Source organism: Triticum dicoccoides, chromosome 6A (genome assembly GCF_002162155.2).
Source record: "Triticum dicoccoides isolate Atlit2015 ecotype Zavitan chromosome 6A, WEW_v2.0, whole genome shotgun sequence".
Taxonomy (NCBI): Eukaryota; Viridiplantae; Streptophyta; class Magnoliopsida; order Poales; family Poaceae; genus Triticum; species Triticum dicoccoides.
In genome coordinates this window covers 10,806,257-10,819,055 of record NC_041390.1, presented here as the reverse complement: position 1 = coordinate 10,819,055, position 12,799 = coordinate 10,806,257, and the positions used below count along the sequence as shown (strand labels likewise).

Sequence of the window (12,799 nt, the reverse complement as noted above, 5' to 3'; positions counted from 1 at the left end):
AACATGGTTAGAAGGATAGTGATATCTCCAACCCACCAGAGTGTAAGTTTTAGGGGCTATTTGGTTTGAGACTAAGTTTGCTAAGGTTGCCACACCTAAGGTTAGGCAAGTTTGACCAACTTGGGTGGGTGTTTGGTTCAAGCCACACCTTAGGCACGCCACACTAAGGTCTCATATCACATACACTCAAAAAGTGTGGCAAGATTTCCTTAGGCTTGCCAACTAGTGGCTCTCATTTTGAAGAACTAACATTAGGCAAGTGTGGCAACATTGTATGGCAAAGTGTGGCATGGTTAGGCCTAGAACCAAACAGCCCCTTAGACTTGATATTGGTGCTCGTGTTTTTCTAGATTTATTTCATACTTTTTGGGGATGTCCGTTCAGTGGGAGGAGATATTCCCGTCCAGACATTGCCTATGTGACACTTCGTCTATCTCAAAATGATATGTCAGCTCAATCTCTTAAGATGCTCATAGGGATAGGTGTGCTTGCGTATATTAATGAGTGCATACTCGTGTATGTGAGCGACTCTGATTGTAAAATGCTAAAAACAACTCCAAACTGATTTCGATTAGAGAAATCATCAGAGGACAACAGAAATGATACTTTAGGAATTCTCAAGAAATAGTGAAATACTATAAAATAGTAGTAGCACTTCGGCTATAAATTACTAGGGAAATAGAACACTAAGCCATCGCACTAGAAAGTTTGCTCAATACATCAAACAAGCTAGTTAGCCATGGCTCAAGTTCTTCACAGCCTCCATGAGCATGCGTCTCCCCAAGTCCTTGTGCTCATCGTATGCCCTCTTGTCCTCCTCCTCCTCATCGTTCGGTTTGCCACATCCACGGCAACCACAAGGAGAGCAGACAAGCTGCTCGACAGACTCCCATCGCCTCCCTACAAGCTCCCTCTCATCGGCCACCTCCACCTCGTCGGCTCACTGCCCCACATTTCCCTCCGCAATCTCGCCGAGAAGCATGGCCCCGATGTCATGCTTCTACGCCTTGGCGCCGTCCCCAGCCTCGTTGTGTCGTCCGCTCGTGCAGCCATGGCAGTTCTTCGCACGCACGACCATGTGTTTGCGTCCCGGGTGCAGTCCGCCATGACTGACATCCTCTACTATGGATCAACTGATATGGGCTTCTCCCCATATGGGGATTACTGGCGCCAGATTAGAAAGATCACAGCAACACATCTTCTCAGTTCCAAGAAAGTTGGCTCCTACCGTCTCGCCCGTGAAAACGAGGTAATTGGTTTCTGAGTACTAGTTTCTGCAATATGTCACTAAGAACAAGATTTTTCTTTTAATATGGACAGAATTTTTTTATATCACGAAAGTATTTTTTTTCAAGACAAACTAATAACGAGTTTTGAATATATTATAATCGTCAAACATAGAGAAGAAGTTTGACTCCGTGGTTGATATATTGTCGACTAGAGACTAGAGAGGCTACTACTAAGTACTAACAAACCTTGTTGTGGTTAGTGGTTACTGAGCTCCAAGTAGCGTTGACTTTGTTTTTCTGTATGAAAATTTGCAATTCATGGTATACGTTGATCCCTATTGATCATCCACTCATCCATGGCTGAATGATCGACAGGTACAAGACGCTATGGCGAGGATCCGCACGGCAGCCGCCAGGAGCACTGCAGTGGACCTTAGTAAGCTGCTTAGCTCCTTCACCACTGATATTGTTTGCCATGCTGTGTCGGGCAAGTCCTTCAGAGGCGGCGGTCGAAACGAGTTGTTCCGCGAGCTGGTAGAGACTAGCTCGAAGCTCATAGGTGGGTTCAACCTGGAGGACTACTTCCCCAAGTTGGCAAGGCTGGACGTGGTAAGGAGGATGGTGTGTGCTAGGGCGGAGAGAATAAACAAGAAATGGGATGACTTGCTTGATGAGATCATCGACGACCACGCCAAGAACACGATGTTGGACCATGAAATCAACCAAGACAGAGAGACAGATTTCATCGATGTGTTGCTATCCATTCAACAAGAGTACAACCTCACGAGAGAAAACGTCAAGGCCGTGTTGGTGGTATGCATATCATACTAAATAACAGCATATTTAGATACATATAAATTAAACATAACTAGTATACTGACATGTAAAAATGGTGATCTCTATTTTCGCAGGACATGTTCATAGGTGGGACGGACACATCATTCATAGTGTTGGATTGTGCAATGGCTGAGCTAATCCAAAATCCAGAGGTGATGACCAAGCTCCAGGCTGAGGTGAGGAGCATGGCAGAGGGGAAGGAAATGGTTACAGAAGAGGATCTAAGTGGCATGATCTACCTCAAGGGTGTTATAAAAGAGACTCTCCGGCTACACAGTCCCGTGCCGCTCTTCTTGCCCCACCTCTCTACGGCCGACTGCGACATAGAGGGATACACCATACCATCTGGTACCCGTGTGATCATCAATGGATGGGCTCTATCAAGGGACCCTGCCTACTGGGAGAGCGCAGAGGAGTTCATGCCCGAGCGCTTCATGGAAAATGTTGGAAGCACAATGATTCATGACTTCAAGGGAAGCAATTTTCATTATTTGCCTTTTGGGACTGGGCGAAGGGTGTGCCCAGGTATGAACTTTGGAATGGCCACTGTTGAGATAATGTTGGCAAACCTCATGTACCACTTCAACTGGGATCTACCTGCAGGAACAGTAAAAATCAATATGACAGAGTCCTTCGGCGTCACAATGGGTCGCAAGGAAAATCTCATTCTTGTCCCAGCACTTGCTCAAAAACAAGTTTAATTGGGATCATGCTATAAAAGACTGCAGTATCCGTTGGATGGATGCTTGATTACCTACTTGTCAGATTGCAATCACTATTGTTGTATGCATAGATATTGTGCCTTTGTGGTAAGCATTCACTCGCAAAAAAAAGTTGTAAGCATTAACATATGGGTTTCAGAGTGCACTATGATATATTGAAATAATGGGTACGGTGCCGGAAAAGGCTGAGGAAAAAGTTGTTTACACGATCCCGTCACTGGCATGCAATCGTCGCTGAGATGGACCTGGAGGTGCTTGTTGTTGCACTAATAGCAATTAATCTCTCCAAGTTCCCAGCAGCGCTGAGTTGTTTTACATTATTGTGTGGCTTGCAGGGTACAGTTTTTGATTTTTGGAGTTATACGTACTTCATGTAATGAGAGCCGAAAAAGACCAAAAACATATTGCTATTTTTTACTTTTTACTTTACTCTTTTACGAAAAATATAATATGAAATAAAATTACGGGAAAATTTAGGAGTCTAAAACATTGAGGACTGGCTCAGTAGTTTCTATTTGCTATATTGTGCACATCTTAGAAGAATACTATGTAAGTTGCCTGAAATTTAAACTTGGGTAAGTAAATTTTTTAACTGTTGATTCTTTTTTCGAGATTTGTGCTGCTTTTTTCCTTTTGTCAATTTTCAGGGCTTCCGGGGCTGAAGACATTTCTATTGGGCTTGAAACCCATTACTCATTGCCTATTTTTTCTATTTGTATTAGTTTTTCTTTCGTTTATGTTTTCTTTTCCATTCGGTTTTATTTTGTTATGTTGATATTTTTGGGACGTTGGGTGTGTGTAAATATATACACACAAGTACTATACAATAGGAGTACGTGTGTAAATTATACTAGAGTGTGAAAATTTAATATTATATGCTTATTCTTTGCATATAACAAAAGGTACAATTTCAATGCAAAGCTGTGTGCAAGTTCTTTTTCTCTTGAAGGGTAATACCAGTGCCCCTAATTCATTCATGAAAAATCTAGTATTATATATTCTTGCATAATATAGAAAAGCACATTTTTTCTGTAAATTGTGTGCAAATATTTTCATTATTTTCATTTCATTTTCTTTCTTCTTAAAGGGTAATACCAATGTCACTAATTCATTCTTTCTTAGAAAATTTTATTATTTTGATTTGTTTAAGTTTTCGTTTCATTTACTTTTTTCTTGAAAATTAATACCAATGCCACTAATTCATTCTTTCTTATTTTGTAAAACTTCTACTACTAGTGTATGCTTATCATTGCATATTATTAAAAAAAACGTAGTTTCTATGTAAATTTTGTGTACATTTTATCATTACTTGTTTTATTTATTTATCTTTGTTCTTAAAGGGAAATACCGATGCCACAAATTTATTCTTTCTTAGACAGCTTCTTATTTTTATTTTTCCTTAGTTTTATTTCATTTTCTTCTTCTTTAATGGTAATGCCAATACTGTTTCATTCCTTCTTAAGAAACTCCTTTTTGGTAAAAAATCCACTATAATATACTTATTTTGCATATTTAAAGAAAGCATAATTTCTTTGTAAACATTGTGTCAATTTTGTTATTATTTATTTTATTTTTTCATTATCTTTCTTTCTTAAAGCGTAATACCAATGTCAATAATTCATTCATTCTTACTCCCTCTGTTTCTAAATATAAGTCGTTTTACAGATATCCCTGAGGACTACATAAGGATGTATATACACATACTTTAGAATGTAGATTCATTCATTTTGCTTCACATGTAGTCCATGTTGGAATCTCTAAAAAGACTTAAATTTACGAACTGAGGGAGTAGAAAAATTTTGTCATTATTTTCCTTCTTCTTAAAGGATAATACCAATGCCACTAATTCGTTCTTACTTAGAAAATTTTATTAGTTGATTTTGTTTTACCTTTTATTTAATTTTTCTTCCTATAGAAAACTACACACATTATAGGCATGCCTACTCCTTTCATCATGCACATGCGAAGATTAACTAAACTGTAACTTTGTATATATATGCAGACCTCGTAACACAATTAAGTTTCATTGGATCGGTCGATCAAAACTCACACATACATGATATATCTATTAACTCCCAACACTTTTGTGTAGTTTCCAAGATCTATTCAACAAAATATACTACCATAGTTAGCTAGCGTGTGCACTGGAGTAGTATTTCGCATGGAGACAGATTTTGGATGGGAATTTGATGTTGAAAATGATACATTCTTGAAGGTTTCTCCAGGGTTTTTTTTTAATTCCCACGTATCAAAGGACCAGGCTAAAAGTGAGAGTATGCATTTATGCATGTGTGCCGCGCTGGATAATGCATGGGGTGCCGGATCGTGCTAGTGATAAGCCATGACACCAACCTGTCGACCGGAAGCAACAACATTTTCACACAGTACAAGGCGTTCCAAATATGACTGATCCACACTTCTTGGAACCCCAATTCACGCAACATTTCACATAATAGAATTCAATAGCACCACAGTATCTGACAGCCCAGTTTTCGGATTCCCAAACAAGTCTTAAATAAATCAGCGAGATGTAGACATCAAACACCAAGTATTACAAAAAGGAAAGGACCCACCCACACACTAGAGAATATCATGATCCCAGGGGCACACGAAATAGATGGCCTTGCATTTTTTTTTTAAATTTACAACATCGCGTCTATGGTGTAAATAAGAACAATAAATCCGAGTTAGCCCGCTTCAGACTCAAACACTGTCGCAGAAGGAACAACGGTGATCTTCGTCCTGGCGACAAAACACACACGGTTGAAGTCAGAGGCCATCGCCAGTTCTTTTCACGCATGGCGGCGCATCGGCCTGGTTAGCATCCCCTGCCAATGGGGATTTCACTGCAGAGTTCCACATTGCAGCGTAACAAAATCAATCTACCTAGAAGTTCCTTCCTCTGTATTGCTGCTGCTGCATCTCCTGCAAAACAGATTAAGACACGATTAGAACGGACGATTTGCATCTCCAGCTTAACAGAGCTGGGGTGTACAAACATTTCATTTCAAAAGAGGCATGTATGTTGGCTCACAGGTGCATAATAATAGACAGGGCGGGTCTGTCCCATCATCATTTGCTGCCCATACTGCAGATAAGAAAACAAAGTTACTTAGCACGATGGTAGCAAAGAGCATCAGTAATCTCGAGGCATCAGCTTATATGCAATTAGTCAGTAATTCAGCGTCCAGGCATTCGACCTGAGGGGGGAATGAATGACTACTATATAACAGCATGGAATGGCAAACTCATGGTCCAAACATAAGGCAATTAATAAACACCACTGTGTAACATCAACATAAGTAATAACTATATAAACCAAGAGAACCCAGCCTAGGTCTTAGATAGGATCATTAGAAAACTATAAGCATAACAGCATGTCAACGATAAGCCAAAACATGCATAGTGAAGTTCATTTCACGTAAGCTGTCTCACCTGTTGCCCAGAAGGATGCATGTAACCCTGGGGAGAAGATCCAGGCTGAGCATTGTAAACAACAGGCTGTCCACCATACGCCTGTGGAAACTGCAATATAATTACCATAGTGAGGTACAGCAATTACAGGCATAGTTAGCACAAGAAATAGTTACAGCAATCACTGCCAATGCATCAGAAGTTAGTACAGCCTTTTTACAAGGGGACACAAAATAGAATGTACAATGTTCAAGAACCGCCACATAATTAATACTCCCTCCGTAAACTAATATAAGAGCGTTTAGATCACTACTTTAGTGATCTAAACGCTCTTATATTAGTTTACAGAGGAAGTAGATAAAATGTAATCGCATCATTTTACAATATATAGTTATATACTGCATATTGGTTCAACTGAAAGCACACTTGGAAACATAACCTAGATATTCAGCCTATGTGCGCCTTGGAAAGCATGGACTACTGCATTTTAAGACCTTGAAAAATCGTGAAGGACCACAGCAATTAAGAAAAGCTTATCAATAAAATCTACTGATAAGCTTTGGTGCCAGATTAACTGTTTGGCTGATTAGCCTGTAAACTTTTCACTGCAACCATTCACAATTTTTGGGGGGTAAAAACCAACAAATATGTTCATAACTGAGACAACTATACAACTCCAGTAATCGCATCACAATGCACACTGATATTAGGTATATAAATTGCACGCTGATATTTGGTAAGATATTAATTGCACGTTGATACTCACTCCGTCCCGAATTACTTGTCGCAGAAATGGATAAAAATGGATGTATCTAGAACTAAAATACGTCTAGATACATCCATTTCTGGGACAAGTAATTACAGACGGAAGGAGTATTAGGTAAAATATTAATTGAATGCTGATATTTGGCAGAATATTAATTGTGTGGCAGATTTCATAGGATGGTGTTAAGTCTAAACTTCTTTATAACCAGTGACAGTGGTGAGTAACTAGAGCATTAAACAAGTTTGGTGCTAAACATTGGGGTGATATAGACCATCAGATCAGCATGATTCGATGGCCGAGACGGTTTTGGTTCTCCGGCCTTCGAGCTTTTATAGGTGTAGAAGATGCATCCATTTGAATTCAAATATTGCAACCATTTTACATAAATAGTAAGTAACTTGGCAACTATCAAAAGTAGAAACTCACCCCCATGCCAACAGGCAAACCAGGTCCAGTAGCCCCCATGTTATTAGGATAATAGTATGTTGCATCAGGCGCTGGAGGGTGATGTGGCCTCGGAGAAGTCAAGGGAGTGAAACTCTTAGCATTAGGGTTCAATTTGAATTCCTGGTACGGAAAACCAATAGTCAGTGCACTTGGCACAGGCGACAAAACATGGCCAGATATGATACACATATCTACATTACATCCTGACCTTAGCGTTTGGGTTCAAACTTGATTTGTCTGAGCTAAGAGATCCCATCGAAGAACTTGGTGATAAGCCTGGAGCAGCACTCGCAGCTGAGTTCGCAGCAACACGCTCGGATGTTAATGGTATAGAACTGCCAGGTCTTTGAGAAGAATTCGCATATTCAGGCGCAGAAGGAAGTTTGCTGGGTAGAGTCGAATCTTGTGCCAAACCATCTGATGACTTGTTTCCTTGGCCAGAAGATGAAGGCTCAGACGCACGCGACCTTGAAGGTGCTCCTTCCAAATCTGTCACAAGATCACAGAAGTATCATACACTCTGCTGCTGAAAACAATTCATGGAATTTAGAATGTTGAAGCTGAAAGAAATTAAAACTAATAAAAAAGGGCAGCCCGGTGCATGTAGCTCCCGCTTGCGCAGGGTCCGGGGAAGGGTCCGACCACTTTGGGTCTATAGTACGCAGCCTTTCCCTACATTTCTGTAACTGTTTCCAGAAAGAAATTAAAACTAATAAGGCCACAATTTTTTCCATAAAAAAACGTAAGTTTATGATTTCATGGTAAAGGGAATCAAGGGTTGTAATTTGTATTATGTCGCTGTTGAAAAAATAAAATAGAACTATCAATAAAAAAATGAAAAGATCAACAACAATAATAAACAGTGGATCTAAATCTCCTCCCTCCATCGCAAAATGTGCATGCAATCAAAGAAGCTCCGACATTTGCAGCTGCCAGAAGTATAATCCACCTGGCATGCTCTAGTGAAGAAATGATTCCATTTAAATTGTAGCATTACTTGTTACATACTCCCTCCGTCTCAAAATAAGTGACTCAAGTTTGTACTAACTTTGTACTAAAGCTAGTACAAAGTTGAGTCACTTATTTTGGGACGGAGGGAGTACATGACTGGATCAAATTTATGTACTGACTAACAGGACACTATCTATCGCTGGTTGATACAACACAACAGAACAATACGTTGTGATATTTTCTTGGCCCATTCAACTACATCTCACAAGAGCCCAAAGTACCACACCAGACGCGTAAAATCAAGAATAACCAGACCTAGCAGCTAACACATGAAACCGATGTGACAACAATACATTTTAAACAGGCAAAGAATGAATTTATTAAACTTCCAAGTCAGGGATAATTTACTGCTCACCTTCAGAAATCAGCGGCCGGCCCCCTTCAGTTAACTGTTGAAATGAGCAGGAAAATCCAAATTCAGGCACGAAAAGAACGGCTTTGCACAGTTATATAAATAAAAGATGACTGGATTCAGGTACGAGCAGTGCTTTAATAATTATATTGGCAAAATGGGAGGCTTACAGTATTCTCAGGTTGCAAGATCCTGTTGTCTTTGTCACCACTACTATCTTTATTTCTCTTACCATCCAACCTAGGGTTCATAATAAATGTGTCAATCACTATATTACAAATCAATATATTTGACTGAAGTCCACTATCCTAGAATGTCCATGCTAATGATGTCGACAGTCATGATAACGGACATCACATTAGCAATAGTGAGCAGGAATATTGAAAATTGAAGTGTCAAAAACAATAAAAATGGAACTCGTAGACAAAGGAAGCATCAGAGAGACAATGATGATAGGCTTCTAGCAGTGTTCCTGGGGACAAGGGAACGTAAATAACTCCCTAAAAGATGTAGATTGAAGATTAACAAGAGAAGTGTCAAAAACAATAAAACTGGAACTCATAGACAAAGGAAGCATCAGAGAGGAAGTGATGAGAGGCTGCTAGCAGTGTTTCTGTACCATATCAAGGATGGATAAAAGCACTAATATGGTAGTGCCTGCTTCTTTAGCTTCCACTTGAAATAAGTTTGCAGTATAGCTAGCGTATATCCTAAACCAGCTTATTCCAAGAGATATCATATGGTTACCCAAACAAAAACTTGAAGAACCTTTTGCTTGAGTAAGAAACAGAACTAGGCTCAAACTTAGTTGGACAAAATCCCAAATAGGTCAAATCACAGAAACAGAAACAAAAGTAGTTTCACAGGAACAGTACACAGAAGTAGTGTGTTCAGACTGACACAGGCTGCCACACAAGGTTGAGTTGAACCAAATTCGATGTGCCACCAAATCGGTAGCCACGAGTTTCACCAAGTTTGGCTAGATTTCAGTATATGATGGCTGGGCTAGGGTGCCTACACGGTTTGAAGAGTGACCTACACTAACTGTTAGAGAAAAGGAAAAGTACATCCCTAGTGATCCAGCTAAGGAGTGTGAGGTCAGTAGTTGGGCATATGGGATTGGTTAAGAGTGCATCCTTCGAACTGGAGACAGTATTACTTAGGGATCAAGTAAGTCTTCCACATATAAGGAGATGTGACCATGATGAATCAACCAAAGCGCAAACCAGGCAAACGCCCACCATGAGGATTGCTAACTTGCCACATATGCAAAAGATATTGTACCTGTTGGCGTCAGCAGGCAAAAGCTTGTTTGACTGGTATTCAGCAGTGGCAGACAAATGAGTACCACCAGATATATGGGAAGATGATTTGTCATCCTACAAGTCAAAAATACGAACTGATATTAAACACTTGATGGTATTTAGATGAAATGGTCATAAATTAGTGCATTAGAATATTTATTCTTTCATAAATACATCATTTTACAAAAAGGTGCTGCTGAATAAATGAAAAGGTCTACTAAACCTAGCAGCAAGGAAACAGATGTATTTATTATGAGACAAGGCAAAAGATACACCAAACCTATACCACTTAAAACAATGACAAAGGCATACAACCATACTTGTAACTATGACTTAAGTAGAACACATGAAGACGCATTAGTTGATTCATTATGTGGGAAAATACTATTCTGTAAGATATCTTCTTCTAAGGAAATTCCATGCAGCTCCTTAAGACTTAAATTGGTGTAATAGTGTTCAAATCAAATCTCTGGGTCTAATGCATAACAGCTCCTTAACTTACAGTCAAATCCTTGGACCTGAGAATTGAACATTTAGTTCCCAAAAGTAGTGTAGTTGAGTGAGTGACATTTTGTTCCCATCATAAGTAGTGTGGTTGAGTACGTAAAGGACCAAAGTATGTCTATTTAGAGATGGCACATGCCAACTTAGTTCAATCTAAATCATGCTTGATTGTTGGATACACTCATGCAAATGTAAGACCACCATCCACATTATCTTTTTCCTATTTTCACTATTCCCTCCGTTGACAAATATAGATGTTTTGGATATTTCAAATATGGACTACATACGGACTGAAATGAGTGAACAAACAACTAAAATGTGTCTATATACATTCGATTCAGAAAAAAGGTAAAACATCTTCTACTTGTGAACGAAGGGAGTAACACATATACATCAGATCAATTATCATGCCAAATGGTGTAAATACAGCATATGTAACTTCGTTTCGTTTCCATACCATTGTTGATGAACACACTGGCAAATCCTTGGTATCAATGCTAACTGGCCTGCTTGGGACATTTGTAAAGGGTTTAACTGTGGTATCAGTATCCCTCCGAACTGCAGAATATTTGATCTCTTCATCATGCTCCAAATCTTCATCCAAGTATAAACCTCTTTCCTGCGTAAGTAACCTCCGCATTTCAAACATTTTGTCTAAATTATTGTGCATGTGTTTGTCTGTTATATTTTTATGCAGTCTGTCAAAACTTCCTTGATGTCCGTCCATCAAGCAACCACAAGTGGAAGTGGGAGTAGTGAAAAAATTGTGAAACTAACAAGCACCTTCACCATAAACATTTGTAGCCATAAGTGCAGAGAAGCCTACCTCGGCAAGATGAAGATCTTCTGTATCTTCACCCTCTATTTCTCGTGCTATCCTTGAAGCATGCTTTTCAAGCTCTCTCATATGAGGACCTCGCTCAAGCTTTGTGGTATAAAGATCTTCATTGAAAGTACTCTTTACCCCAAACAAAGCTGCATTTGTCTCAAACTGGTCCCAGCTCCTACAAACATACTGACTATTAATCATCATGATGACAAAATCGATATAACAATGTATAACGCCAGCACTGTCATGATAATAAAGAAGCACCATTTCCATAAAGGTATGTTCAAGAAATGTAACCAAAAAAAATCATGCCAACAGGTTTAGCAATAGAAAACAATTTCTGCATAAACTTGTTCTTTTGCTTAGTTCATTGTTTCTAATAAGTACTAATGATGTGATCACGGTTGACAAAGATTTCCATCTAAAACAGTAAGTTTATGCAAGAACTTTGGTAGAGCATTAACCTAAAAAAATGCCTAAATATCGGCAGGCAAAGCAATATACTGACATATCACGTGACTATTTTTCATAGCTTGGCAAGGCGTTTTTTTAAATAAAAATATTTGTCTTCATTTTTACAAAACCAAAATATATCACATCAACATGAAAAGGATGAACAAGGAAGATATACATGCAATGTCTACTCGCAAGAAACAATACCAGGTATCTCAAGTAAATTAATTACCACTTCCATAACCATTTGAATGAATCACAATGAGAAGATTGAATATTACTAACAAACATCAAGATAAGCCTTCACTTAGCTTTTCATTACCTATGTCCCTTTCTGTCAAATTTTTCCAATTCAATGCAGTCTGAATCCCCTTCATCTGGTGCCCAGCGTTCAAGCTCCCTCTCTTCAGGGAAATGTGAACGAGAGATGGCAGAATCTATCATCAAGTCTTTCCTTTTGTCATGGACAGGACCTTTTGGCAGTTCATCACCGCCTAGTGTTACGTCCTAGTAATTTATCAAGAGATAGACATTACGCAAGAATGCAAAAAATAGGGCAACGATTCATGGAAGATGCAAGTCAAAGTCCAAAGTAACATCTATGGTGCCCATATAAACCAACAATGAAGTCAGCTAAGAATTATAAGCAAGGTCAAGTGAATTGTTGTTTGTTTGTTTGCTAGGAGAACAAACCTTGGCAAAAACTTGAACAAGCTCCTGTGCTGGTATTATCATAGTCTCCGGCTTTCTTACAACATCAGAGGTATTAATTTGTCCTCCCACAGAAGTATCCTTTATCGGCTGTGCCATTTTTAAGATAATTCCTGCAACAGGGTTTGATTCTAAGTACATGCAGATTGCAAGGAAAATACAATTTAAGGGAAATGTCACCAAGGGATAAGTAAATAAGTGCTAAAAAGGTTTAAACAAA

At 39.0% G+C, this 12,799-nt stretch overlaps 2 protein-coding genes across 2 annotated transcripts in view; one reads left to right on the top strand and one right to left on the bottom strand.

The window, feature by feature from the left end:
- Positions 1-707: 707 nt before the first annotated feature.
- LOC119319308 (indole-2-monooxygenase-like) lies at positions 708-2,992 on the top strand. Its single transcript, XM_037593794.1, has 3 exons — positions 708-1,249; positions 1,605-2,042; positions 2,141-2,992. Exons 1-3 carry the CDS (start codon positions 740-742, stop codon positions 2,765-2,767), a joined length of 1,575 nt encoding a protein of 524 aa, XP_037449691.1. The 5' UTR covers positions 708-739; the 3' UTR covers positions 2,768-2,992.
- A 2,217-nt stretch (positions 2,993-5,209) lies between these two features.
- LOC119319307 (polyadenylate-binding protein-interacting protein 4-like) overlaps positions 5,210-12,799 on the bottom strand; it is a 9,470-nt gene continuing 1,880 nt past the window's right edge. Inside the window, exons 4-15 of the mRNA XM_037593793.1 lie at positions 12,562-12,692; positions 12,191-12,375; positions 11,413-11,590; positions 11,044-11,205; positions 10,063-10,157; positions 8,949-9,018; positions 8,782-8,815; positions 7,624-7,904; positions 7,395-7,535; positions 6,224-6,313; positions 5,823-5,876; positions 5,210-5,713 (exon numbers count right to left, since the gene is read on the bottom strand). Of these exons, the coding sequence (XP_037449690.1) occupies positions 5,675-5,713; positions 5,823-5,876; positions 6,224-6,313; positions 7,395-7,535; positions 7,624-7,904; positions 8,782-8,815; positions 8,949-9,018; positions 10,063-10,157; positions 11,044-11,205; positions 11,413-11,590; positions 12,191-12,375; positions 12,562-12,692 (1,460 nt within the window). The 3' untranslated portion in view covers positions 5,210-5,674. The remainder of the gene's footprint in view (positions 5,714-5,822; positions 5,877-6,223; positions 6,314-7,394; positions 7,536-7,623; positions 7,905-8,781; positions 8,816-8,948; positions 9,019-10,062; positions 10,158-11,043; positions 11,206-11,412; positions 11,591-12,190; positions 12,376-12,561; positions 12,693-12,799) is intronic.